Source organism: Fundulus heteroclitus, chromosome 22 (genome assembly GCF_011125445.2).
Source record: "Fundulus heteroclitus isolate FHET01 chromosome 22, MU-UCD_Fhet_4.1, whole genome shotgun sequence".
NCBI lineage: Eukaryota > Metazoa > Chordata > Actinopteri > Cyprinodontiformes > Fundulidae > Fundulus > Fundulus heteroclitus.
The window spans coordinates 27108371-27133787 of NC_046382.1; the positions used below are offsets into that span (position 1 = coordinate 27108371).

Below are 25417 nucleotides of genomic sequence, written 5' to 3' on the forward strand. Positions count from 1 at the left end.
TAAAATATTGTTGAAAATATAAATCGATATATATAGATTTGAACATTTTAACAAATATCTATTTCCATAGTTGATAAATGTATTTGACCGCCAAGAGAAAGGGGCTAATGTGCAATAGTTAAGCACATGAGTACAAAATGGTTTGTTTATGAGTATAAAACGAAACAAAACAGGGGAATTAAATGGAAAACTGCCTCAGAGCTGTTAGTTATCCAAGTAAAGTCCTGTGGGATGACTTTTTTGAGAAGTTGTGATTAAAAATAGAAACTGAGTCAATCTGAATATTTTCCTTTAGACCACAGGTTATCTCGTCCTCATTTTATCTGCCTAGTCTGGATTTATTACGAACATAAACAGAGAATAGTATGTGAGCAATATGGCTTGTCTTCATCACCTTAAAAATGTATCATCTCAACACTCAACAGTCAGCATACCCAGCTATAAGATCCAAATTTGGAAACTTAAAACAAACAAACAGGAGGTGAGAAAATTTGCTTCCAATTAGCACACAACCTCAGCTGCCAGCGATCCCTCCTCATCCACCTCCTCCTCAGATAAACTTCCACAATTATGTCATGAGCAAAATCTCAGCTCTGCTCTTGTTCAGTGCTAGATAATAAAAAAACTTTTGGGCGATAATGGCTAAAAAAATTTGAAAAAAAAATCACATGAAATGATTTACTTAAATGGACTCCTTCTCAGATATGTTGCTCTCTGAGGCGGTCTCATGAGCAACAGAGCCAACCACTGAAAATGCCACAACTCATCTCTGTGCCTCCTCAGCAGATCCTGCCAGTTTCTTCACAGTTTGCATTCGAAATAATGACTATCACTGTCAAATGCCCGAACAAATACTACATGGCCCACACCCTCCCCTCCCAACACGCATACTGTACACAAGGTGGAAATAAACATCGACTCAGTTCTGCTTGAGGGATTGATTCTCATATATAAAAACAATTAATTCCGGTCTATCTTGCATCCCTTTATATATGAACAAAAATGCCATACCTCACATTTAGTATTTTATGCAACTTTCGAAAGGTTTTCATTCTCCTAGTCACTACCTCAACTGATATTATTTTACATAAAAAACACAGTAAAGCTGAATTGTGCCCGTTAAAAAGACTTTCCTACCTCATTGTCTAACTGCCATGTGATGTAGTCCTCAGATGTGCACCGCCTACCAAATATAGGCCGGAAGTCAATCTTGAGAAGTTGCCATTCAGATCGATGGCTAAAATGACCAAATATCCTAGAAAAGTGGGTAAAAAAAAAAGAAGAAGGTCAAAAGATTTAGTATATAGGGCAGAGTTTTCCTACACTACATTGGGGAAATAAATAATTAGCCTCCGCATTAATTAACATATTGGAAACACATAATCTTCTCATAATTCCTCCATGTCTTACGTCATTATGAGGATGTCCTCTCCAGGCTCCCCCAGCACCCCATCAACATAGAGCGGTGAGGAGGTGAAGCTATATTTGTCCCAGTTTCTGCCCTCATCAAAACTCAGCCTGAGGGGGTAGAGAGAACCACCACAAATAGATCTTAATTCAGTCAGAAAAGCCTTCGCAGGAAAAGCAATCTCACTCCTTGTTTTGAAGATTGAGTATGTTCCTTAAAAAGACGCGGGACGTCCTCGGAGAGTCTTACCAAATGTGTCTAATTGGCAGAGGTGTGTGTCGGATGGCCACCAGAGATCCTCCTTGATTCAGGAAAAACACGCTGTACTCTTCCTGAAAAACCTGCACATACGCACACAGTCACCTTTGTTTCAGGACGCCAGTGAAGAATTATCAAGTCTCTGAAAAAGTATGCACCGGCGCCAACAGAAGAAAAGACGCATGCTCTCACCTACACAGCAAACAAATAAAACCTAAAGCTGTTATTTTTACAAGAGGTTCAGACGGGTGAAAAACGACAAACAAATATTGGTATCTTTCCTGATTTCTGGGGTCTTATGCCAGTGGCAAAAATCTGTATGCACCCTTTGTTTTATCTGTTTTAAAAGATCGGGAATGCACAAGGCTGACTGTCAAACCGCGTCTCTCTTTGCCGATGTTACTGCAGCACTGCAAGCTGCAAAGGAAAAAAAGAAACGCTGGCATATAAATGTCTAAGCAAGGTTGTTTTTGCATGTTGTTATTCAAATACCTGCGGAAGTGAGTTACTTTTCATTTAAAAATGTTCAAGCGTCATACTTAGTCCAAACCAGCTTTCATAGTAGCTTTGGTGGTGGTGAAAGAGTAAGACATGTAGGGAGAAAAACACGACCCACTTAAGTTACAGTGCCTGAAGTTTAAAAGCCAGAAAGTGGTTCTTGCATTTGTGTTTGGCACCTTGAATTACTGCTATTACAGCTGCACATCCTAACGTTTTGGCACCGTCCTCTTGGAAAAGTAGCTGAACCTTTGTCAGATTGGATGGAGAACATCTGAGAAGAGCAATGTTCTAATTTTATAACAGATTCTAAATTAGATTGATGTCAAAAATTTGACTGGATGAACACATGAATGCCTTTTTTTTTCTAAAGACATTTCAGTGAAGTTCAGTCTGTATTTCTGACGTTGATACTGAGGGAGGTGAACCTTCCACTCAGTCTCAAGTCTTTTGCTTCCAGGTTTGCCCTCTATTTATCTCCACTCATTTTCCCACGGGATTTGAACAATTTTCCTAGCCCTGCTGAAGAAAGGTATCCCCACGGCATGATGCTGTGACCACTATGGTCTGTTCATCTTATTGTTAGTGCTGCCCCACACTTTGTGCGATCAAAAACTTAAAAGAAGTTTTAGCCCCTTTCGGGTGAATAATTTACACTGTAATCTATACCTTTTTTTATTTTTGTCTGAATTGAATTGAATTGAAATACTTTATTGTCTCCGAGGGGATATTCATTTGCAGCAGAGTCCGCAAAAATCAACACACAATGATCACTCACCCCAAAGATCAAGACTTTAAAACATTAAAACAAAATTTACAGGATAAAATCAGAACTCCAGGTAGCACAATTTATCAGGAATGATTTAAAAACTCAACAGCGAAGGGAATAAAAGACCTCAAGTATCAGTTGGATCTGGCCTTATCAGCATTAGTAAACCTTGTTGAAGGGAAGGAACATAAACCCAGCGTACAAAAGATGCCCAGGGTGATTAGGGATTGATGTTGCCCTCCTAGTCACTCTTCCTCTGAAGATCAGATTACGGTCTCTCAAATCAACCCAAAGTTTCTGACACAGAACAGGGGCACAAGTCACGCCAGCAATATTTTGGCCCTTATCCACCTCGGTAGAGTCACAAACCTGTAACCACTATGAACTATGAAGTTCATAGCGGTTCATAGGGTATTACGGGATGACTGTGATGCAACGGTGTGATACAAAGTGAACACAGCTGTCGAAGCAGCGGGAATCCATCCAGACGTACCCCATAATCTCCCAGAGTCTGTCTGATCTGAGAAATACATTACTCAGCAGAATCTGACACAGATAATAGAAATCCCCCCCCCACACACGTCTTACACTTTTTTTCAGGGTAAATGTAAGCCACGCGGCACGCCCCTTTGAATCAACAATCTCAAAACCATTTTGTGAAAGCACATGGGGCCTGAGATCTCGGCAAATTGACTTGCAGGATGTGAAAGCAGTGAGGTGTCATGGGTGTTCCATGGCGTGTTTATCGTTTAATGTGAAAGGCACTTTAGCGTCGTCTGACCAAAGCACTTCGTTTTCGGTGCTTGTTGTGTCCCTTGGCTGATTGCAAACTGCAAAGAGGACTTCTTATGACTTTTATTTAGAACAATTATTGCCTTCTTGACATTCTCTTATAAAAGGCAAGATTTATGGAGTGCACTTCTAATTGTTGTACTGTGGACAGATCCTCCCACCCGAGCTTTAAGTCTCTGCAGCTCCTCTCTAGTTAGCATTGGTCTCTTGGCTGCATCTCTGATTGATGCTTTCCGGCACGCGATTTTAGGTCGACGGAAAAGTCTTGGTAGGTGGGAGTTGTGCCAAACTAATTTTCAGATGATAGATGGAACAGTATGTAAGATGTTCTAAACTTGGGACATTGTTTGATAACCTGCTTTAAATGCGTTTTAATCTTTAGCTTGACGTGTCTGTTGTGTTCCTTGATTTTTGTGAGACTATTTGTTCTCTAACAAACATCTGGGAAGCCAAACCACACCAACCGTATTTATCATAAGTTTAAAAACAGCCGCAGATAGATTCTATTGACTAATAAGGTCACTTCTATAGGCTGTGGACTTTATTTAACACTGGCACAAGAAAGGGGGCTGAATACAAATGTAAGATATGATTTTTATTCCACTTCAAACTATGCAATGCTTCTTTATTGGTCTATCACATAAAATAAAAATCACACCCAGTGCCCAGCAGATAAATTGTACCTCTCTCCAGGTATTTCCAGCATCAGTTGTGATGAAGATACTGACATTCACACTGCTTAACTCTGGGCCAACCACACCTAAATAGGGAAATACAAGGGGGAAAAAAAAGCTGTATTATTAAATGATAGTCCAAATCATTTGAAATGTATCATCTGAACAGTTTGTGGTCTTGTAATCAGAGCGGGCTGCCATTCTTTTGAGATAACACAGAGCAGATGTGCGGGAAAGACAGATATCACTTCCTTTTGTAAAGTGCACAAGAAGAGAGCTAAAAAACAGATCTGACTCAGATTGCTAGGAAATATGATCAAAGAGCAGCGTTAAGACGGAGAGTAAACAAAAGTATGCACGTGCAGATTTCTGTGCAAATCAAATCTCACCTGACGCTATTATAACTCCCGGAGCCGTATCTTTGCTGACAATGTTTCCCGAGGCGTAAGGGTTCTCTGAGACATGAAGGTGCAGATGCAACGAGCAGTATGGCTGTCGAACAGAGGAGATTCGTTTGAAGGGAGCCAAGAACGCACTAAAAGAAAACCTGATTCTGTTGTAAACATGTGGACATTAGTTTCATTACAAAAGATGGTTACAGAGGATTAGTACTGTAGTATTTAAAGTCAATTAATCATCTGTGTCACATGTACAAGTATTCAAACACTATACAGATTTCTTCTGTTTTTTTACGATGACAGATGAGAAAGAAGGTCAGCATAACTACGGCATTTTTAAGGCTTTAGGAGTCCAGCAGACCACAGTGAGAGCCATTATTCACATCCAAAATTAATAAAATGAATTAATTTCAAATGACTAATCCAGGAGGTCTCAATGGAGACCAGAACAACATCTAAAGCACTGCACAATTAATATGCCTCAGTTAAGGTCCGTTTTCATTATTCAATGAGAAAGAGAAGAAACATGGCAGCTATGGGAGAGTTCCAGGTAAAAAACCCTTTGCTTACCAAAAATGACTCAAATGTCCATTTCACATCTTCCAAAAACATATTGATGGTACTCAGACCTTTTGAGGGTAATATACTGTGCACTGATGAGGCTAAATGTAAACATTTTAGAAGACATGTGTCCTATTGCATGTACCATAAAACTGAGAAACATTTTAGAAAAAAGCACACCTACAGTCACACATGGTCTGAGGCAACTTTTGCAGCTTAATAAGACCATGAATTTTGCACTCTGCCATAAAGTCTTAAATTAGAAAGGTCAACCATCAGTTGATGGCCTTGAGCTCAGGTTCACATGGGTAATGCACCAGGACACCAGCAAGTCCACTTCTGAATGCCTCAGCAAAACAAGTTAAAGCTTTGGAGTGTTTTAGACAAAGTCCGGATTTAAATCCAATTGATATACTGTGACAGGACCCTTAACAAGCTCTTCATGCTAGAAAACCCACCAGTGTGGCTTAATTAAAGCACCGCTGCAAAGAACTGTCGGACAATATTACCCTACAGTGACGTAACACTTTAAATCCAAGACATCACAAATGCTTAATGGCAGTTTTTGAAACCAAGTGTGATACAAACCTGAATTTTGTTTATCTTTGTTTAGTTTTTTTTGTTTTTCAAATAGAACCAGGTTGGTTTGGAGCAAGGTTCTGCATTTATTTTTAGTTATTTATGCCTGATACTAAGTTATTTTCTTGATGATCTGAAACGCTCAAGGGTGACAAAAACCAAAAATGAAAGAAATCTGTAAAGGGACAAATAATTGTTAATGCCACAGCAAATATTCACAGTAATCCTTTTTACCTGCAAAGCCCCATAGGGGATGTTTGGTCCATAAAAACAGGCAGCTCAAAAACCGCTTAATAAAGCAAAACTCGTGATGAAAAATAAAGCCGTGAATTTGTTTCCACAACACCTGAAAGACATACTTGTCAGGTGTTTTCCTATGAGGCATTGAGCATTGACAAGAAAATCTACGGCTTGTTCAGAAACCCATCAGGTGACGGGACAAACAATCTCAAGAATACATTCAGCTTGACCTGGTTAAGAAAAGTATTCCTCCTCCCTGATGGCAAGAGGCAAAACTTTGAAAGGAGCAGATGATTAATGGCTGCCAGCTTGACATTTGCCTTTTTTTTTCTCTTGTGTTTCATGTTAAGGTTGATACAAAGGATTTTAAATAATCTAAATGTATGTTAACAATCATTTAAATCAGTTTTTGTTTTAATCATTGATTACTGATAATGCCAGTGTCTTTTACGTCATGTAACACTCTTGGAGAGTCATTTCACCCAGCACAGTTTTCTTTCTCTAAACAAATCAAAACGTAAAAGGAAACAAATATATTGACTTGAATAAAAAATATATAATTTTTTACTTAGATTTTAAAGACAACTGTTGACATGATTACATAATTGCATTAAATGTAAACATTGTGATGATCTTTAATGAACTTTAACAGTTTATTAAACAAACATATCATTTTAATGGCAATTAATTAGAGGCCGTTGTGCTGATCATATGTTTAGTAAATCTGTAATATTTCTGATTTTAATGAGCATCATTCATACCTCAGCCAGATTTAGATTTAAAATTACTTCCATTTAACCAAGATGTTCGCCTCTGATAAAAATGAGACAAGCATTTCTCAAAAGATCATAAAATCATATCAAAGAATTAACAATTCTGAAAATAACAATTCCTCCATTTAAATGTACGTTTTATTGCCAGCTTTTTGCAGATATCTACTAGTAGATTTTGATTTGTTAATGAGCTCTATTGAGGCTGGAAGGCCTCGTTGCCACCACCCTAATCTCTGGCTTCCTCCTAAGATGATCAGATCGAAGTTTGGCCTGTGGCTGGGATGCTCTAAAACATCAGAATCACTCCAAGTCAGAAGAAACATGTTGGAAGAATTAAGACTACTAACCCTAAATACAGTTGTATTAATAATATTGTGCTTAACTTTGTGCATTCACTGTCTTCAGCATTGTCAGAGTGTAGCATGGTTCAGTACGGTGCTTTTGAGAGCAGATAATGGAAATCCAAATAACTATTTCCTGTCAGTGGCCCACTTACTTGCTCACAATAGACCTTGTTTCCCTGGAGATCGGTTGTAGGAGCCTGAAGAAGACGCCAGTCTCTGCCCTTGTTGTACGTGATATAAGTTTTGACTTGGTTCTCAACAACTTTATTTGACAGGAACACTCCTTTAATCCCGGCAACCTGCGTGTGTGAGAGGCGTGGAGCGGAATGGAGAACAACAACACAAAAGAAAGCATGAAAAAAAAAAACTTTAAAATTCAAACTTAAGTAAAGCTGAGGGGGCTCTTTTTTCAAGAGGGAGACATGTCTGAGAGTGATAGCTTTTCTGACACGGAGCACTATTTTGGACCATCTGTAGGGCTGTGTAAAATCAAAACAACATATGGCAGAGCCTTGGGATGTATCTTCTTTGTGCTTGTGTGCAGGGATGCAGACTTAACATACAGCAGACATCAACTGAGCCCACATCTTTCCTTAGTTTTTTTGCCAAATCTTTGTAAAAGACAAAACAGGATAAATTAGTAATCGCAAATGTGTGATGAGGTCATCTCACCAACTGGGGGAAACGTGAGGTGTACGTTTGTAACAACACGATAACGTTCACTGCTGGATGAAGATTTAGATAATGTGCATTGATGCATTCATGTGGAATATCTGCAAGATCGGTCAGTAGAGATATGTATTCAGGGCAAAAGTTAAAGCTGTGATTAAAAGGGTAATTCATTATATTTCTGCTGAGGTTCTATTAAAATATTATGAGCAGATAGTATCGTATCTGCATAAGTGGATTTTTTTTGTCCAGGCACTTCTATTTAGTGTAAATCCTGATTTGTCCTGAAGGCTGAAGTTAACTGCTAATGGGACAACGCTTTATCCAAACCTATAAGAACTATGAAGTCATTGTCAAGATGCGAGTGGTTGTTTACATCAAAACAGTTAATTATTTACATGGAAAATGGAGGCAGGAGGTGATGCGTCACTGATGACGTCCCTGTTTAATTAAAACACAGACTAAAGGGGGATGTGCAAATTATTTCCCCCTAAGAGCAACTATCCAATAGAAAGTTTTAGACTCCATAAAAACCATAGAAAACTTAAGAATCACTTAATCCCGACAATAACTTAGCTTTTTATACTCGTTGAAATTTCCATCAGACAATCAGTCTGATTGGAAACTTTTTGCCTGCTCTGTTCTCACTACGTGTTTCACAGAGAAATATCATTGGGGGTACAATGACTCCTTAAATAATCAGCATTTTCTGTGCAAAGAACCACCCAATACAAACATGATAGCAGTTTGAAAGCTCGTAAAGAATGGTTTCATGTAAAATAGAAGAAGTACGCTTTGGTCTTGGCCATTATATGGCTGGCTGGCTATCATAGAGGACATCCCTGTTTTTCTTTGTTTCACCCGTGATTACTAGTCAACACTCTGCACTAGCCACACGGCTACCACAGGTTCCTCTCAGGGTAATAGAGACAGGAAAAAGGATGCCATGTCCCATTGATGCCTAGCCTGTTGTGGGTTCACCATCTGGTGTAAAGAGCCCCCTCTCCTCTCCACTGTATGTATGGTGGTGAAAAACACAAAGTAACACAACGGCTGACTTGACCTGATTTTTTTTTACCTTTGTTGTTATTGACATTTGTAAAATTTTATAAAACATAACTGTGATACAAGAAGATGATCAGATGCTGTAGAGTGGATGAGAACATCTGTCCTGTTAAAGAGAGACAACCTGAGACGGTGTTGGGGAAACGCAACAAAGAGTAACTTTCGGTTGGGCTTTTCGATGCTTACAGCTGCTTTTCAACCTTAGAGTTAAATTTCCATAGTTCATTTTCAATTTTACCTTTGGAGACAAAGAACATAAACTTGAATGAGTCATACAAAACTATTGCATAAAGCTGTTGGACCTTTAACCTGAAATGACTTCAAATGTTTGTTTATGTCATACATACTTATAATAATACATGAAAAGGTTAAATTCCTACAAGAACATAACCCATTGCCATCATTTTGCAAAGAGTATTCAATAAAAAAAAGAAATTATTAATCTATCTTTTTAAAAAAAAAAAAACTCTGTCCTTGAGCTAATCATTGTAATGTGACAAATGTTAAGGTTGGGAAGTAAGCCGGTTTTACACACACACACACACACACACACACACACACACACACACACACACACACACATACACCTTAGAGCAATCTATGAAAGACCAATCAACCTAACAGTCAGGTTTTGGGACTGTGGGAGTACCCAGAGACAACTCGCTCATACACAGGGAGAACATGCAAACTCCATGCAGAAATCCTGCGGGCTGGGATTGGAACCCAGGAACTTCCCTGACAATGAATATAACAAAATGTGATCATAAAAGCCGCCGCAGTCATAAGTTCACTCCAGCTCGAGTCCGGCTCAACACTCTGTGAAATAAAACAGATAGCAGCGGCAGCCCCACAGCACAGCGGCTGCTTACCTCATAGAGGTCTATCATAACATTGTCCTCTGGACCACCGGTGCTCACAACATCCTCCAGCATCAGTGTGAAGAAGAGCCCTCTGTAGTCAGACATGTAGAGGTTGTACGAATCGTTCTGGTTCCAGTCCTGAATCGCTGCCACCACCTGGTTTTCGTCCGTGCTGATTATCTGCAGGTCCTAAATATATGGAAATAAAGAGGGAATGTTTTGGGTCTTTTTTGATGGATAACACTATTTTAATACAACTGAAAAGATAAATGGCTGTGACTCTGCATGGTAATGAGCAAGCAGTGGTCACATAGGGGAAGCAGTAATGTGTTACTTCTTAAATCACTCAGTCAGAATCCCATGCAATTAAACCGGAGGGCACTTAAAGTTATGTGCTGAAAAATGAAGACTGCGTTTCTTTAGTTTTACAGAAATGTTAGTATAGGGCAAAGCCCTTTAGGCATTATGTGTCCTTCTCAAGGAGATTTTCACAATTTTCATGACTGGATGGATGGATTGGACACTTTGACAGATTTACTGAAACAACTCTGAAAGGCGCTGAAGCTGCTCGATTATTTTGACCCTGACTGTCAAACCACTAATCCACTCTGCTATGTTTTTTTTACATGGACAAAGGGCCGGTTGGTGTAACTAAAATAATTAAATGTTTGTTTAGAAAGATACCAACTTGATTCATTTTTTAGGTAAATTTCTGTCGATACACACACTGATGAAACCACGGATGGATTTTAGGATCAGATGAAAAGCCATGATCGTGGATAGCTAAATGCATTTCACGAAAATACTAATGTGAAAACATGTATATTATTGTTAGATCAATAAAAGCCACGGTTGCAATCTTACCTTAGGGAGGGTGTATTTGGGAAGCTTCATTGGGTAAAAAGCGTTTCTTTTATATGACACATAATGGACAGCCTGGCCACTGACTGACACCTTCAAGAGAAATATACCCAAAATATTTTAGTTAGTATGATCAACATTCAAATACAGCGATTATGGAAAGCCTCTCTTTAAAAAAAATGTATTCATCATAAAATCCTTGAGTTAGCCTCTAATTGTGATGCAGTGAATTGCAGCAAGGTGTAGTTGTAGTCATAAAAAGCTGTGATTTTATTTTCCTCCTTTCCCTTGCCAGCATAATGGCCCTTTTTAGTTAATGAAAAACACGACTGTACATTAAGATGCGGCTGAAAGCACTGATTTTACAGCTTTTAATCGTCTTTTAATGAAGCCAGACCTTGCAGTAAAAACCCACCTGGATGAAAACGTATTCATCCTGCACCACCAGGGAGTTTGGGATTATAAATCCGGGGAAAGGCTTGCCCTTGTTTCCGTCTGAGCAGTTCTGAAGTTTGCAAGTTATATACTGCGACCCTGTGGGTAAGCAAGAAAATATTGCTGAAAATACAAGAAATGCAGAGACCAAGCTCTATAGTCTAAAATCAAGGCTTTGTGCCATTTATACCCATAGCACTAAGTAATGCATAGAGGATAGACTATGGAGGCCAATCTTTTTTCCCCCACTAATGATTAAAGTTGAAGGTGTCATCTTCTCAAGCATAGGACATTAATCTCCCATCCATGTGGATGATAGTGCACATCAACCTGTCTCCAATGTGGACAGAAAAACATATTCAGTTCTATAAAACTAAAATAACTTTAATCATGCAATAATTCAGCTGGGGTTTAAAAGCCCACTTGTCACTTGGATACAATTAGAATCAATGCATACAGCAAATTAGCAATAAACATGCTAGCCAGTGTGTTAAAATATAGGTTCAGGAACAAGGCCACATTTTAACCAAGCCTCCGTCCACTTTGCAGGCTACTTTCAAAGCTAGTTCACTGATGCAGCACACTTTGTACGGAGCTCTCAACCCCACCCTATCTCCCAAGGATCCATCCATATTTAATCCCTACTTATCTTCTTTCCCTATCCGTCCTCTCTCACCTTTTTAAACCCCCTTTTTTCCACCTCATCTGCCTCACCCCATTTTCATTAACCTTTTTTTATTTAAAAAATCACTCTCATCCTACTCATAACTCTTTCCGGTCCTTTTCACGTCTCCGTTTTTCTTAGTTTCTCTTTAAAATGCCTCTTAATTCCTCATATTTCCTAATGCATCTATTTCATCCCTCTTATCCTCTTCCAGCTTTTTAAGACACCTTTTTATGACACCTTTTTTGTACCCCCTTGTCCCAACCATCCACCATACAGTATAAACCATTTCATCCCATTCATCCTGCTCATCCTCCTGTTATGACCTTTCCTCATTCCTCTCTCTCCCACTTATTATTCTCCTTGCTTCTCCTTATCCTTAAGACCCCTTCCTCAAAGTCATTTAGTTGCATTTCAATAGATTTTGGTAAAAAACTCCACCAAAAATACCAAATAAAGTCTCCAGAGCAGATTTATACCAACAAAATCAGTTTAAATTGTATTATAAAAATGTGTTACCACAACTGCAAGTGAACTGATTTAATGGTCTTTTCTTATTCCTATTATTTACTCTGTTCATTATTTGTAACAAAGGCTGTTCTTGTGCCTGAGGTACCAACTCGGGGCGTTTTAAGTTGGCCCGGTCATTCGCCGACTCAGACCGAAGCCTCGTGTGTTGCATCATTGTTCCCAGCCAATAATCATGAGACTCCCCTGGTGAGGCTGAATCCTCTATTTCATCATCCTCTCTCCTCTTTCATTAAACCAGTGGATTGTTGTTGTTTGCTTTGCTCCTGAAATCAGATGAGGTGAAATTTCTGCACTTTTTGACTCACGTCCATCTGAGACAGTGATCTCGAGGTGAATCATCCCTTGGTCTTTGTCTAGACCCAGTCTGGACCTGAAACAACGAGGAAAGACATACAGAGAATAATTTAATTTCTGCTTACACGTCACAGTTTTGTGAATTACAAAGCGTTTCAAAAGCAGTCCTGTCCATACAACTTTTTCCTACTTTATCACATTATAATCCCAAACATCAATTTATGTGAACAGGCTTTTTATGTGATAGACCAGCACGAACCTGGGTTGTATGAGGAAAATTATACGTGGTTTACAAATTGTTCTGGAAAAATATCTGAGACATGTGCACATTACATTTGGACTGAGAACAAACTTTTGCTGCAAATGCACCTGAAAGTATTTGGGGTATGTCGGCACCATTCTTTCACATCTAGAGACTGACATTCCTCTCTGTAAAATATTTCAAGCTTAGTCAGATTGGATGGAGACCATTTGTGAACCACAATTTTCAAGTCCTTCCAGAGGGATTTTCTACTATGACTTGACCACTCTAGCATTTCTTATACATCTAAACCTCTCCATTGTAGCCCTGGATCCATATTTAGGTGCTGGAAAACAAACCGATGCCCGAGTCTCAAGTCTTAACCAGCTTCTAAAGTTTCCTTCCAGGATTGCCTTGTATTTAGCTCCAACCTTCTTCTCATCAACTCTGATCAGCCCTCCTGTCCCAGCCCAAGAAAGCATCTAAACAGCGTGAAGCTGGCCCCACCACTTATCACCATGGGAAGGATGTGTTCAGCGTCACCTTGAGTGTTAGTTTTTGATTTTGTTCAGGGGTATCAAAGAAAACGGGAGTAAATACAAATACATGTCACACTCTTCAGATTTTTATTTATAAGATAAATGAATGTCTTCCTTCCACTTTACAGTTATGTTGTGGTAGTGAGGTTGTAGAAGGACAGAAACGCAGATGCAGATGATATTTAATGATAATGAAGAAACTTACAGGGAGACATCGCACAGGTTCTGAAATAAATAAGCACGAATAAACAAGGCAGAATGAAGCAAAATTTCACAGAGGAAAGCAGAAATGGATGGGGATAGAATAACGGAGGAAATAAAAAGAGATAAGTAAGCTTATCTACAGAGGGAGTGAGGAGAGAAGGCATAGAGAGCAGGTGTGAGTAATCAGATGAACAACAGCTGAGTACAATAAAGGCAGAGAGCTGAGGGAGAATAATAACAGGCAGGGAGGAAATACAGGAGGAAATCTAACCAAATAAACAAGACATAATAAAGAATCTACTAAATAATTAATATAGTAATTGGTCCACAAAAGTAAGAACTAATACGCATCAACACTAAAGAAAAAACACCTAAAGAAAGCATGATCCGGGAAATAACAAACTAATTAAAGACTATGACATTGTGTACAATGTTTGTGGTGTATGGGATAAAAATTGATTAAGGAAACTTTGTGGTTGCAACTGTAAAACGTTTAACAGCCATGAACAGTTTTTCAAGGCACTGGGTTATTTAAAATGACACATTAAGTTACCTTGATAATGTTTGGCCTGTTACACTATGCAAATCAGGGCTATTAATATCATGAACCTGCTTGAAATAACAGTTGTCTTTGCTTTGACTTTAGCATTGTTGGCAAACACTGAGGGTGAGCAGCACAATCTTATTTGTGCTGAGTATCTGGTTTTCTACACAAACAATGCCCCTCGCTATGCAAAGCTATCTACATACTGCGGTTTGCCCAGGCTGCTTTTAAATTAGCTACAAGTTAAACAAATAATTTAGCCGCAAATTGTGAATTACTGCCTGATGTCAGCTGTACAAGCAGCAAAAGTTTATGGCAAGCAAGGGCTGCCATCTGCAGTGGATCACAGAACAGCATGGACTACCTTTTCAGAAACAACTGCTGGCTGGACCAGAATACTAATGTGTGTATTTATTTATAATTTAATATAGTTACCCACCAGAAGCAGCACACATTAAAACCCAAACACTCTTAACTCTCAAAAGGACAAACGCGATTATTAAATACCCATAATCAAATCTCAGAATGAGTGTTACTGAGTTGATAAACATCAGAGATGCCTAGAGAAGTGAATGGAGCAGAACAAAACACAGTATATGTTTAATACAATGAAAGTTTGCGTACGTTTAAGTATATAATTTATCTCGGGAAGGTTCTGGTCGTCAGCTTGGGAATCTCTTACCCTGCACTGGTTGTATGTTTTCATAAATTTAATTTTGAAACTGTCAATAGGGCAAAACACTTCATCACCTTCATTGCTACTGTGAGAAGGCCATAAACAAAGTGAAGCGGCGTGGAAATTATGACAAAACAAAGATTCTTTCCATGGCCATGAATTACAGGAGACACTGCGGTGCTCTTTGCTGCTCTCTTGGGAGTCATAATACAACAGGCTGATCTTTAGACAGTGGATTGAAGGACATTTGACCTGCACAGCTCTTTTTCTTTTTTCTTTTTTTTTTGTAAGATGTACCTAGCCATTTCAGTCCCCTTGAACTACAGATTCTTCATCGTACGCCGTTAAGCGCCGAACGGCGGAAGTGACCACTTGTTGTATTAATAGCAGCTGTTGTGACAGAAGATGGGTTTCTCTCATTTTCCATACAGTGTCTGAACTATAATATAAAAAGCTCCCATCCTGCTTCCCTCAGCACTCTGTAATTGCCTCACAGCTCCATCTCTTCTAATGGACTTTCTGTCAAATACTTCATCCAATTCTATCAGCGAACAGCAGCCTGCGCTCTTAAATAAAGCCCCACAATGTTAAGAGTGTTCTCCAATAACTAACACACACTGCTACAATGTCTCGTAACAAGTGTGTGTTGCTTCTGTAGCAGCGTTTTAGAAACAGGGTACGTGTTAGCAGGTTTTTGTAAATCGTGTTTGATTTTCGGATGAGCTGAAAACAAGCCTCTTTGCTTTCTCTGTGTGGTTTTCTTAGGTTGTTTAACTGAAGTTAAAATACATTTCCTACTGCTAGGCTTTTAATGTGGAAGAAATGGCTCCCCGCCCAGGATGCCCTACAGGCGAGGGGCAACACAAGCACCGAGAGTGGATGGATATTGTGAGAACTAAATGGAAACAGGTCAGTTTGCCAAAAAGCTGGATAATGAAGAAAGGCGTCTGGTTAACGAACACACTTTCAAAACGTTTTCAAATACTTCAGTTACAGTTTTTGCAATCTACATGTTATATACAGTATATATACAGTTAAAACAAGAAGTTTAGTTACATTATATAAAAAGATACATGAGCTTTTTTTCTCACTGTCAGACTTAAAATCTTAATAAAGCCTTTCTGTCTCGGGTTCGTTAGGATTACTAAAATTAGCTCTATTTCCAAATGCCAGAATGATGACGTCAATCAATTTTATTGCTTTCTTGAAGGTCTATGATGGCAAGCCACACCATGTGTGGCTTGCCATCATAGACCTATCCTATTGAAGAGGTGCAACACAGGAACAATGTGACGCCAACTAACGCTGAGCGGGTCCACAAAGGAAATTCTAGCCAAAAAAGCGAAGCCAGAGTGTCAAAGACGTGGGTGAAGGACTATAGCCGAGATTAAGCTGTTTTCATTCAATGTGGAAAACAAGCTAATGCAATGCAAAAAGCAATATGGTCTGCAGGCAGCCTGAGTAGTATAACTCAACCAATCATTACTACTAAAATAATTTGCAGAAGTTCTGCTGACTTTGAGGAAGTTTGGATTTAATTAGCTCCTCCTAATGAATCTTTCTCTGGAAAGTCAGACATGTATGATGTTTTAGGGGCTTTCCATCAAACAAATACAACATGTGAAAACAGGACAAAGATAAGTTTTATTCTAAGAGCACTTTAAAGGCATACTATGCAACATTTTTCAGTTAATTAATATGTTCCATACCGTTTTGGATGATTAAATGAGTCATTTCAGGTTGAACTAAGGTTTTCTCTGCCGCCCTGGTGGTCTGTGGGGGAAAATACCGCACTTGCAATGCGGTACCGCGCACGAGCTATTTTTAGAAACACAACATCACAATGACGTCACATCACGTGGTACGCAGTGGGGCAAACTTCTGAAACCCGCCGCTACTTTGCTTTAAAAGAGACATGCGTTAGCCTAGGTTTTACTCGGTAAACGACTGCTTTTTCAAAATCTAAGACCATGGTTTTTAAACATTGTTGCTATGGAACGTGCAACAGCGACTCGAGGTACGCTGATCGGCCGCATATGAAGGATGTTTTCTTCAAGACTGCCAAGGAGAAATGTGTGCGCTGGGAACACCGGGGCGGTCGGCCTACACAACAGTTCAACCCGGAAAAAGTTACCAAATTCACCTACATATGTAGCAAGCATTTTGTTGGAGGAAAGGGCACAACCGAAGAACATCCTGACCCAATTCCAGCGACATCAAGTAGTGAACAGGTAAGAGTATTTTGGTGGCCGACATGTTAATAAAGTAGCGCCTGCTACCATGACAGCATATAGGCTATCATGGTAGCAGGCGCTAACATGATAGCCTGCTACCAGGATAGCTTACTCAAAAACATTTCAAATGAGACAAACATTAAACATATACCCATTCCTGGACGGTGATTGCAAACAAAAAAAAAAAAAACACGGCCGACGCTGCCATGATCGCCGCGCAGGAAAAAAAAACAAAGCTTACCGTTCATCATCTCGGCCAGTTTTCCAGTCTTTTTAAGCCCTCGACACTCAAGCCATCGTTTGAGCTGAAGGTTGGTGTGTTCTTCGACAGTGCGACCAGTAATCCGTGCGCCTGGGACATCGTCTTGGGAAAGTTTAACGGCTGTAAAGTCGGTCATATCGCTGGTTCTGTTGCGCTTGTAATAGCTGGGTTATCTGTGCGTTCTCTCCTGTATGCGTTCTCTCCTGTATGCCCTACCTAAGCGGCAAAATGGGCGTTGCTCTTGAGACGGTGACGTCACGTGCGCGGTACCGCATTGCAGGAGCAGTCGGCCCGCACTCACAGGCTCAGTAGTCTCGTGTGCATCATGAGAGTCGGTCTTGCTTTACGGCGAGAACTGCTACACGCCCGCAGTGAAAGGGGTGCTCGTTGGTAGCGCAGTGGCGATATTTGTGCAGTTATCATGGCGGAACCAGCGAGAAAACAGCGAAAGCCCATGTCGGAGCAGGCAAGAAAGAGGAAAATGGCTCTGGACAGAGAGAGGAGTCGTACATGGGTGAACATAGAAGGCTGCAAGGCTGACGCGGACCTCGCGTTTCTGCTGATGCGATTGTAAGTAACATTGTAGGGTTTCCCTCACGCTACCGCCTCGCCGACATTCCAAAAAAAGAATAATAAAAAAATAAAACTAACTCGATATGCGCGCCGCTCCGCTCAGCGGTGCAAAGTTTGTCTCCCCCCCCCTCCGCCGGTCGTCCCAAATTCCTAGGGGAAACACTGCATTGGAATGGTTTCTCTCTCTCTGTGTGCATGTTCATACTTTCACTGTGTTAGTCATTGTTTGTACTGCCGTTTTTTTTACTTTTGTATTCGTTGTGTTCGCCTGTCTGCTAAGCTCAAAACAACCGCGCCTGGCTTGACGGACAAACCAGGAGAACAGCTGAGCATCTTTACGACAGTGCACTTTTACTTTCGCCCTCTGGGGGGAGCCTCGCTGGAAAATCAACCCCGGTTGCATAGTATACCTTTAAAGAATGAGTCCTAGTCTCATTATACTGCCCATGTTATTCATTGTACTTTATTTGTTCTCTCATTTTAATCCCACCAAAAATCTATTGTCTTTGTTAATGTTCCTCCTTGATAGGTAAAACACAGTTATCTTGTGTCGAAGTATATGCTCCCTTGTTAATACAAACTTAATTTAAGGTTTTCTCAGGATTTTAATTTATCCTCTTACTTATTGCAACTGTTTTCAAAACATTAAAATTGAGCAGTTATTTTGGAAATAAAGAGAAACACACTGACAAATCCTGTGTTATTGTTCATTTCCATGCGGGGTACATCACACAGCATTTGTGCATATGGCCCCAAATGCCCTAAGCACAAATGCCTAGCACCGCCCTGATCGTTTGTGCAGCCGCAGTTTCCCTGTTGGACGCGCTAATGGCTGCTGAGTCTGACCTCCGTTTTGTGTAGTGAAGGACTGTTCGGTTATCATTCAACTCTGCTCCAGTTCAGGTCCCCTTTGAGTCCTCTTGGAGCCCGGTAAACATCCCAGCTGTGATGATTTGCCTCTGCTTTTCCTCTCACATGCAAAGCGCCTACATCCACTTGATAGTACGCTACGCATCTTGCACCAAGGCAGTGGGTTTCTATGAGGGGACTTTTTTAAATCAACGAAAAAAAGCTGTAAACTGTGAATGCATGGATGTGCGTAGAAGACCCGGGACGCGCCACACGCCAAAACTCTATACATTCTTTATAACATGTATGTAGATTACTAAAACTGTAACTGAGCCTTTAGACAGTTTGGTAAAACTGTAGAATGCATTTCAGAAGCTTTACTGTATGCCATTTGTCATATTAAAACCCTATACAATTGCATAACAAATTATTGTTATACTCAGACATTGACCTCAGCTCCTTGATTTATTGATTATACAGTTTTGCCCAAAAATGTTCATACCCCTGGCAGACTTAGGTTTAAAGTCCATCCCTCTATCCCCTGTCTATACCTGCTAATCCGTGCACGGTCTTAGATTGTTCCTAAATGTTTGCCTCATGTTGTATCTCTGAAGGTGATAACAGGATTGTGTGATTTCCAAACCTCCTTTGATTAATTCTGGGTATGGAGCAGAGTGTTGTAAAAAATATTATTGTAGCCAGTAACTATAAAGTCAATAGTAAATCTGCCAATTGTCCTGAGACATCATCTCTATGAGCATAACCCTAAAATCTTCAGAATAGACATTTCAAAAGCTGCTGATGCGTCACCAGTTACAATTTAGAGCAATATACATGAGAGGGAAAAAGAACCAAAAGGCCATATAATATTAGATATAATTCAATTAGCTGAATCCTGCTAGGACATTGCAACAATCTGTTAACAGTAGTTCATGCAAAGTCTGCATCATGCTTATGAAATATCCATCTTTATATGGAAAACAAGAGATCCACTACATTATTTACATAGATATATGAATAGAAAAGGAAATAAAACAGATGATTTCTATCTAAATGATACAACCTCTTACACTGTATTCTATCACTTTGTAATGAAAGGAAGTTAGTTGATATAGTAGTAAAAGCATTGACTTGATTAAATCCAGCTTCTAATTTGTTACTTTGTTTGCTGAAAAGAAGACCCTGACTAGATACATTTCACTGCTAAGTGACGGACAGATGCACTCACCAGTAGAATCGGTTGGGAACAACGTTGTTGTGCACAAGCTGCCATCTCCTCCCAAACTCAATGGAGACATAGAGCTGAAAAGATGAAAATGCATCGCACAAATGAATATGGCATGAAGTACAGTATCAGCACATCAGAATATCTAAGAGAATTATTTTTGGATTTATGTCCATTACATTATTGAGCAGCTGCCAATGCTATGAAGTTTTTTTTTTTTTTTTAGATCAAAGTGATGTTATTTTGAATAAAATTCAACTGCAGGAGGAAAATGAAACCAGGCTTCAATGCCAGCTTTTCAGAACAAACAACAATACAGATTATTTGTCGTCACTGTTGGACACAAGATGTGTTCACGACGCATCCGAACAGGATTCTAATCTAAAAGACTTTGTAAAATCTCTCTTTTGACTGTCATTGCCGTCTCATATAACAACCTTATTGGTGCTCAAGTACATTAAAGGTCTGTCATCTCGCCTCAATGATTGAGCGGCACGCCTCCTGAGCTCTCAGCTTTAGAGGGATCAGCTGCATCATTCTTCCCCATCTCAGAAGTCGCAACTTTTAGACAACATGACAGATGATCAATAAATATCAAATGAAACCAACCTGACATTCGTTTAGTTCCTTTTGGCAGGAATAACAGAAAGAAAACAATTGAAATACAGTTTTACAGAGACGTACAGAATAGCCTAAAGGCAAACTTCTCCTAAGTGTCTTTATTTTGACCCACTGATCACTCTCTGCAAGGCTTTTCATCTTTCCTACTCCACCATTTATCTCACTTCTCAGACCTTGTCTGTTCCTCTCCCTGAAAATCAAGTCCTCCGATAGCAAGCTGAGGAGGAGTGAGTTTGATGTCCCTGCTGCTGAGTGGAGCAGACAGCAGGGTTCACACACACGGTAATGGAGGCTGTGTGTTTGCGTTCACAGATGTGCGTGTGTGTTGAGTATAGGGATTTTTTTTTTCTGGTACGTCTCCTTCTTGTTAACTTTCTCTTGTTCTGCCCAGAACCATTCAAAGACGTCTGCGGCCAGACCTTATGGCTTGTTTAAGGGTAGAGGGAGTCTGTTGTTTTGGCAACTGTAGCCTTGTCTTAAGAGACTGACACAGTGCCTTGCAAATGTCTTCATCCCCCTTATTCATTTTCGCACAACGTTACAACAGAGAACTTCAACAAGTTAACACGAAAGACGTTAGTATTGTATAACTGGGAAGAAAAATCATGAATTTGTTTATGTTTTTCCAATTGTAACTCTGAAAAGTCTGCTTCATACAATTATCAAACCCCTTAAACTTCTAAATAAAATCCTGTGCTTTCAGAAATCTGGTAATTTGTAAATTACTTGTGATTCCAACACTTTAGATTAGATCCAGTGAGAGATTCCCTCCAATGGGACAAATATTACACTTAAAATTGGAAGTTCATGACACCTGAAATGTATTTTAACCAATAAATATTGTATTCCTCTGTGATAGTGCAATTGAATGTACCGATAATGCGATGACAATATATGTCAAATATATTGTGCAGTCCTAGTTGGTTGGATGATGAATTCAGCCAGATACAGCATAGCCTAAAATGAAAATCTATCGGTGCCTGCAAAAAAACCTTGAGAGTCTGACGGAGGTTCCCTTTTGTGTGGAAACTTGACCTTAAAAATGAAGCCAGAGCTACAATTAATAATAATAATAATAATTGAACTTTATTGATCTCACAATGGAGAAATTCACTTCTGCATCTTAACCCATCCCCTTGGGGAGCAGTGGGCTGCCACTGTGCGGCGCCTGGGGAGCAATTGGTGGTTAAGGGTCTTGCTCAGGGACCCAGAATGGAAGCTTGTGGGAGTTGAACTCAGAACCTCTGGGACCAAAGCTCTGTGCTCTAACCACTAGGACACCACTAATTGAAAGGTTTATATCAAAGCATAATCATGTGTTAGAATGGCCCAGCCAAGGCTATAACCTAAATCTAAATCCAGTCTATAGTGAGCCTGTTCATTGAACAATGGACAAAGAGCTCCTTCTCCCAATGTCCAAGCAGGTATAAGAGGCATAAACCAAAGACCTGCAGCTTGAATTGTAGTAAAAAAAATGTTGTTCAAAGTTTTGACTTTTTATTTGGAAAGAAAAATGGAAGAACGAAGCTATGCTTAATTTTCCTTCACCTTCACAGTTATTTTCTACTCAGTTTTTGTCTATCACGTAGAATCTCAAGAAAATATAGAGACATTTAAATTTATGTCTCCTACATGATCAAATGGGGAAAGCTCTCTAGATGTAAATAGTTTTGCACGGTGCTCTATCAGTAAAAAAAAGTATCATAAAGATTTTATTTCTTGTGAACCCACAGTGGCAACAATGACATAGAGCGCTAACACAAAGCCACAGAAAGCGACCCAAACACTTCAGCTTATGTGTTCTCACAAGGATGCTTTTCTTTCCCATTTTCAGATTTCGTTTTGCTTTGTTCACGCCAAATATGAGCAGACACCTACACATTACCTTTTGGTCATGGCTGTAAGCCAGGATCCAGTCCTCTTGCTCCGGGTGGAAAAGCAGGCTGAGGATATCAAAGCCTAAGCTGTGTTTCTGATAGGACGCCCCCTCGTCAAGGCTAATAAGCAGGCTGCTCTCCACCTCTGGGTCAGTTAGTAACATGATCTGAGACAAGAAAGAAGTCAGGGAAATCAGCAGCCCACTTTGACAACGCTCTTTCCACAGGGAATAAGTGCGCTTGTTTGCTCCACTGCTTGGATAGATGCATAGAGCCGAAATTTATTCAGTACTGGCAGGATTTTGTTTTGACACACACACACAGAGAAACTCACCTTCCTTTTGTTGTTCGGACTCACATACAGGTAGCTCAGTATGCTCCTGGTCCCCACTTTCTCATTAAGTTTTTCATACGTGGTGCCATAATCAGTTGACCTAAAATTGAATTACAGGTCAAAGTAAATAGGTTTGAGTGGTGGGTAAAGGAGAACAGTGCTTCTAATAGTTACGATGCTGATGGGATCATTAGTTCATCAGGGAAGCATAAAATTACAGCAGCAAACATCCTGAGGCGGTTTGCTGAACGAAACAAGACCTTTTTTTTTTTCTGAACTCAAACCAAATTTCCTTCCGATCCGTAGAGCTTTCCTGTCCCTCCTTTAAAAAAGGATCTTCATAGTATGATGCAGCCCCCTCCATATTTCATGGTGGAAATGTTGTTTTCTAGTTTCCACCCCCCAACTACTGTTATATATGCTTTTAAATCCGTTGGATTTTTGCCTCAGATAGCCATGTCTTCTTTGTATTTAATGTCTAACTGCAAACAAGACATCTTATTGTTTTCTGTCAACAATCGCTTTTCTTTGTGACTTTAGCATGAATGGCAGATTTGTGGAATCTTCAAGTAGCTGTTGCCATGTCAACCAACATGTCTAGAAAGGTACGATATTGTACCATAATCCTTCACTTTCAGATTAGGGATGTATCACTTCTACTAGATGACAGTGAGATGATAGTGTTTTTAACTTAACCAAACATGTGATATATACAGCTTTTTCTGTCTGAGCTGTCTAGTCTCTCTGTTGGTCTTCATTGTCTCTTTGTCGTGTAGCCAATCAGTTTAGGGTGAGAGCAAAAGGCAGGGAACCGAGTAAGACTCGATAGACTTTAACTATATGCAAATAAGAACACAATACAAACAACTGTGACTCACTACAGAACCCCTTTTCTTAAGGGCAGATACCAGATGCCACATAAAGTCCACGTATCAACAAAACAAATAAATAAAATCAACCCAACCTGGGTGAGTGGAGGGAGCCTTGGAAGGAGGAGAAGAAAATCAACAAATATCAGAGTTTTGGAGGGCAACTGTGAGGTTGTTAAATAAACAGTCGTGCCATTTTTTTATTTTTTTTGGTCCAGAAAATGCAGGTCTTATAAATCATTCTAAATGTGACAACAGCACCCCCTGCTGTTTGGTCTCTACCTGAGCTCAGTAGTTTGATGAATACTAATAAAAAACTCCTAAAAAGTATAAAACCTAACGAAACTGAAGTTTGTCTTCAATATGAATGTCTTGATATTATTTTTCCCATATGTAGTTTTTGGCTAGTTAAAAGTTGACTGCAGGTACGAGTCAGGCTAAAAGCCATTTGTATTGTTGTTGTTATTATTATATAGTGTGGCAGCACTGATACATTATAGTTGTTATAAACCATTGTTATATGTTATAAATGAACACATATATACGTTTTAAAAGTGATTCTGGGCAATCTTCAGAACGACAGCTTCAATGCATTAAAACAGAAAAGGATTAAGAGTTAAATCTTTTACCCATTTTGTTAGGATGGGGGGGTGGGCTGAAAATGTTTACTTCTCCAAAGGGTGGCGCAACAGAAAACTTCTGAGAACCACTGAATTTTTTTTTTTTTTAATTCTTATGACAACTAACTGCACAACATTTTATTAAGGGATAACAGAGAAGCTAGCATAAGATTGTTTATCAATTAAAATTCTAATGAAATACATTGAAATTACTATTGGCAATCTGTTAAAATGTGAAACATTTCAGTTGGTATTAAAACTTTAGCAAGAGAAATACAGCATCTTTGCTATTAAAATATTTATATATTTTTTTTTTGTCAGGAGTCAAGATGTCAAAAGGCAAAAAATATTACTATCACCACAATTCAGAGATTCCTAAGAACAAATAAATCTTCAGCAAAGTGCAAATATTTCACATTACAAAATATGTGTATTGTAAAATCTTTTGTAATTAATTACAAATGCTACAATTGCACCACCAGGTTTTTGTTCCACTGTATAAACATGAACGTAGACAGAAGAGCTTACCTCCACAAAGAACTCTCAGTGACTCTGCCAGAGTTGAAGTCGTAGTATTTCGTCAACATGAGTATCACCTGCAAAAGAGAACAAATAGATTACTGTAAAGTAAGGTGATGATTCCTGAAAAAAACATAGAAGCCCTTTAAGACACAATATGCTGTATGTAACTCTAAAGGGTCCCGCTGATCTGTTAAAATACCAACATTTAATCCCTCAGACATTTGTCATATTTGCATTAAACTTCATCATGCTTCCCGAACACATACATACATCAAAAATTAAAGGGGAGACCATTGTTTGCTGAATGAGCAACATTGAAAATGGTGTCCTTATGTTGTTCTCCCATGTCATCTAGTCATAATCCATATTAGGGAGCAAAGCCTGGATATTTTTTATTGATCTGCATTTCCGTGCTTGAACAACACTCAGTATTACACTCCTGTGGATGTCATTGGACTGTCACAAGTTTACTTGCTCTGAACGCATTCAACAAAATGCTTTACTGCACTTTTAGGAAATATCACGACCACACAACTCATTCACAAATCAGAGGC

General features: G+C 39.4%; 1 protein-coding gene across 1 annotated transcript in view; it reads right to left on the reverse strand.

The window, feature by feature from the left end:
- The window catches only part of LOC105927286 (VPS10 domain-containing receptor SorCS1), an 81090-nt gene that overhangs the window by 28904 nt on the left and 26769 nt on the right, over positions 1-25417 (reverse strand). The window contains exons 2-15 of the mRNA XM_036126640.1: positions 24870-24937; positions 22853-22952; positions 22527-22685; positions 20024-20097; positions 12685-12749; positions 11165-11283; positions 10753-10842; positions 9898-10077; positions 7447-7593; positions 4789-4891; positions 4409-4485; positions 1658-1749; positions 1411-1518; positions 1138-1255 (exon numbers count right to left, since the gene is read on the reverse strand). Coding sequence (XP_035982533.1) covers positions 1138-1255; positions 1411-1518; positions 1658-1749; positions 4409-4485; positions 4789-4891; positions 7447-7593; positions 9898-10077; positions 10753-10842; positions 11165-11283; positions 12685-12749; positions 20024-20097; positions 22527-22685; positions 22853-22952; positions 24870-24937 — 1500 coding nt within the window. The remainder of the gene's footprint in view (positions 1-1137; positions 1256-1410; positions 1519-1657; positions 1750-4408; positions 4486-4788; positions 4892-7446; positions 7594-9897; positions 10078-10752; positions 10843-11164; positions 11284-12684; positions 12750-20023; positions 20098-22526; positions 22686-22852; positions 22953-24869; positions 24938-25417) is intronic.